The sequence below is a fragment of the Rutidosis leptorrhynchoides genome, chromosome 8 (assembly GCF_046630445.1).
Source record: "Rutidosis leptorrhynchoides isolate AG116_Rl617_1_P2 chromosome 8, CSIRO_AGI_Rlap_v1, whole genome shotgun sequence".
Taxonomy (NCBI): Eukaryota; Viridiplantae; Streptophyta; class Magnoliopsida; order Asterales; family Asteraceae; genus Rutidosis; species Rutidosis leptorrhynchoides.
This window is the reverse complement of record NC_092340.1, coordinates 104,204,169-104,207,393: the sequence shown is the minus strand read 5'-3', so window position 1 is coordinate 104,207,393 and position 3,225 is coordinate 104,204,169. Positions and strand designations below refer to the sequence as shown.

The 3,225-nt window shown below is 32.7% G+C and overlaps 1 protein-coding gene across 1 annotated transcript; it reads left to right on the top strand.

Moving 5' to 3' along the window:
• Nucleotides 1–683: 683 nt before the first annotated feature.
• Nucleotides 684–1,400, top strand: LOC139861174 (transcription factor HEC2-like). The gene has a single exon (XM_071849470.1). The coding sequence runs from the start codon at nucleotides 684–686 to the stop codon at nucleotides 1,398–1,400; it is 717 nt and encodes a 238-aa protein (XP_071705571.1).
• Nucleotides 1,401–3,225: the final 1,825 nt, after the last annotated feature.

Here is a 3,225-nt window from a genome sequence, read left to right as displayed (position 1 = left end):
CTAACATGTTCATGAGCCATGATGAACGATGATGGTGGTTCGATGATGGTGGTGGTGTAGTCGAGCGTTTGTTCGTTCGATGATGGTGGTGGTGTAGATGAGGATTTACGATGAGGGAGTAAGGATGAAGATGGAAGGATGAAGATAGCTAGTAAGGATGAAGATGACGATTTTGCGAGTGATTTTGCGAGTATGTAAGGATGAAGATGATGATATTGCGAGTGACGAGCGTGTGGGCACCAGAGAGTTTGCGTGTGTGGTTGTGAGTGTGAACAGTAAACATATGTTAAATGCCTGTTGACCTAGCTTTTTTAAGTACAGACGCAAAGACGCAAAGCGCAGGCAAATTTTCTAAAAATAAAAAAAGAAAAAAATAAGGCTCTAAGTCAACAAGGTTAAATAAAATGAGTAATTTGGTGATAATCACTTTATTTTTGTATTAGTTGTATTCGTTGATTTTCATATGCGTTTACAATTAATAAGTTTTTCGTAAAAAAGGAAAAATTAAAATATTAGGCATGAATATTGAAGATGATGTTATTTATAGCCTTTCACTTGCATATTCCTGCACTACTATTCTATTCATAATTCATAAAACCCTAATTCTTTATTCTCTCTTTCTCACTCTAATCCGTTATATTATTTTCACATAAAATTTACAACCCAAAAGATCAAATTAATCAATGGAAATGATGCCAATGATGATGGAACTTGATGAACTTCCAGACCAATTCCCCCTTCCTTTTCAAGATCTTTCCGACTCACCACTTATACAATTCTCCGGCGAAAGCTCCACCACAAACCACCACGCACCACCACAACTATCACACCTTATTTACCGTAATCCACCTCCTCTGTTTATCCCATCACAGCACGTGAGAACATTCCCACGTGGGAATTGGTTTCAACAGAAGCCAGACTCAGTTGAAGCCATGAGAGAGATGATATTCAGGATGGCCGCTTTGCAGCCGGTCCAGATTGACCCGGAATCGATCAAACCGCCAAAGAGACGTAACGTAAAGATATCGAAGGACCCACAAAGTGTTGCTGCACGGCATAGGAGGGAGAGGATTAGTGAGAGGATTAGGATATTGCAAAGATTAGTACCCGGTGGTACAAAAATGGACACTGCTTCTATGTTGGATGAGGCAGCTCATTATATGAAGTTTTTGAAAAAACAAGTCCAATCTTTGGAACAAGCTGCGGCAGCCGGCGGTGGCAGTGGAGTTGGCGGCGGTGTGACGATAAAAACATCAACACCATTGAATGTTAATGTTGGATGTTGTGGTAGTAGTACTACTACTATGAACAATAATTCTAATTTGCTAATTAGAACATGTGGTCAGCCTGCTAATCAACCTTCTCATATGATAGCTAACTCCATGGAGTTGCTTAGGTGAGTTCAATTATATATATTTTATGTGTGTGTGTGTGTGTGTGTGTTTGTGTGTGGAGTGGGTGATAGATTATGGTGTGAAGGGTACTTTAGTAATTTGATTTGTGGTAGGATATGATGATGTTAAGTTGTAAAAGCCATGAGCTAGCTAGCTAGGTTGAAGGTGTTGATTAATTAGCTAGTGATTGAATATGTTGTATCATTTGAGAGATGTAGCTACTAATATCAGCAATATTGTGTTAACTATAATCATTTATAAGATTGATTATTAAATTTGATTTTAGTACGATGACCTCTAAATTAAATCATTTTTCAAATTAGAACAAATTTGATTATTGAACAACAATTTTTGTTAATGGATGATACCGTATATTCATTATGAACTTGTATATAATATAATAGTTATTATTGTATATATTTGCAGTGGATTTGTCAAAGTTCATATATATCAACACCATCCTTTGTTATAATCAACGACAATTTTAATCTGTATATTGGCATTCGATGTAACTGTAAATTTAACCATCATATATACATTCATATCATATGTATGTTCAATGTTCAATATCAATTTTGTCTAATTTGCAATATATATTAGTTATATATATATATATGCTTTCAGCTTTCAAAAGGTAACTAACTCGATAATGCCATCAAAAGAAAGATGCAATCGTAAAGTCAAACTTAACGAAGTCATTCAACTCTTTATGAAGGTTGCAATATATGTAGTACGGAGTATATGCTAACGCATGGACGGTCCTAAGTCTTCCGTACATTCAATTGAACAAGAAAAATTAATGGTACGGTCTTAATGAAAATATTTATGTGTAAACTTAATTAACTAGGAATTAATTTATTTTGTGTTGTTGGCATGGTGTGGTGAGGTGAGGAGAAGTGCGATTTTCCTTTAGCTTAAAGTTTGGTGGAAGATTGAGATTGGTTATGCTTGTCTGTGCCATATTTTAACTTTCTTTTTTGCCATTTTTAATGTATATGATATAATATGATTAATCTATTTATAGTGTATAATTTAGGACACTCAGTTCTGTTGATAATTTGATTATTATATAACGAGAAAAAACTGGTATTGAAAATTAAAATGTATCCTACAAATAGAGAAACGCAAATTACCTAAAAGGATAATATAAGTTACATAAATTGTTAACAAAGATGATATGACTTTCAAATAAATAAAAAGACAATGTGTTTTTTCAATTTTTGCTAAAAATGATTACAACTTAAAAATGTGTAAAATTTGATAGTATTGTTCAGAGCTGACACCCACATCATCGTTATGGTAAGTATAAAAATTACATGACTTTTCTTGGTCATTTTCATACTTTATATTATATTTTGGGCTCTTGGACTATTAAACATTCATACACTTATAATTATGATTGAAATTCCCTTATTGAATTTAAATCAAAATTTAGTATGAATTACGGGTTTTCTATTAATTACAGTGAATTAAGTACACGATTATGAATATTGATTACCCAAATCGAGCACTTAATTTACTTACAATCACTTAATTAGACTAGTAATTAACAATTGAACTCGTAAATTAACACTTAAATAGGACTCTTAATTTACGCTAAGTTTCAATTTAAATTCAATTATAAATTTCAATTAAACTGTTAAATATATAAATGTTAATGGTTAAAGTTTCAATAGAAGTATCATAAGATACGAAAATGACCAAGAAATATAATCTAGTTTTAATAATTGCCAAAGGAGAAGACCTGATGGTACATGGCGTGGCTGTCAATTGAACAATATTACCCAAATTTCATGCATTTTCAACTTAAAATCATTTTTGAACATTTATT

Bases quoted from the DNA above. Each gene is read 5' to 3' on its own strand.
- LOC139861174 (XM_071849470.1), top strand. From the start codon at position 684: ATGGAAATGATGCCAATGATGATGGAACTTGATGAACTTCCAGACCAA.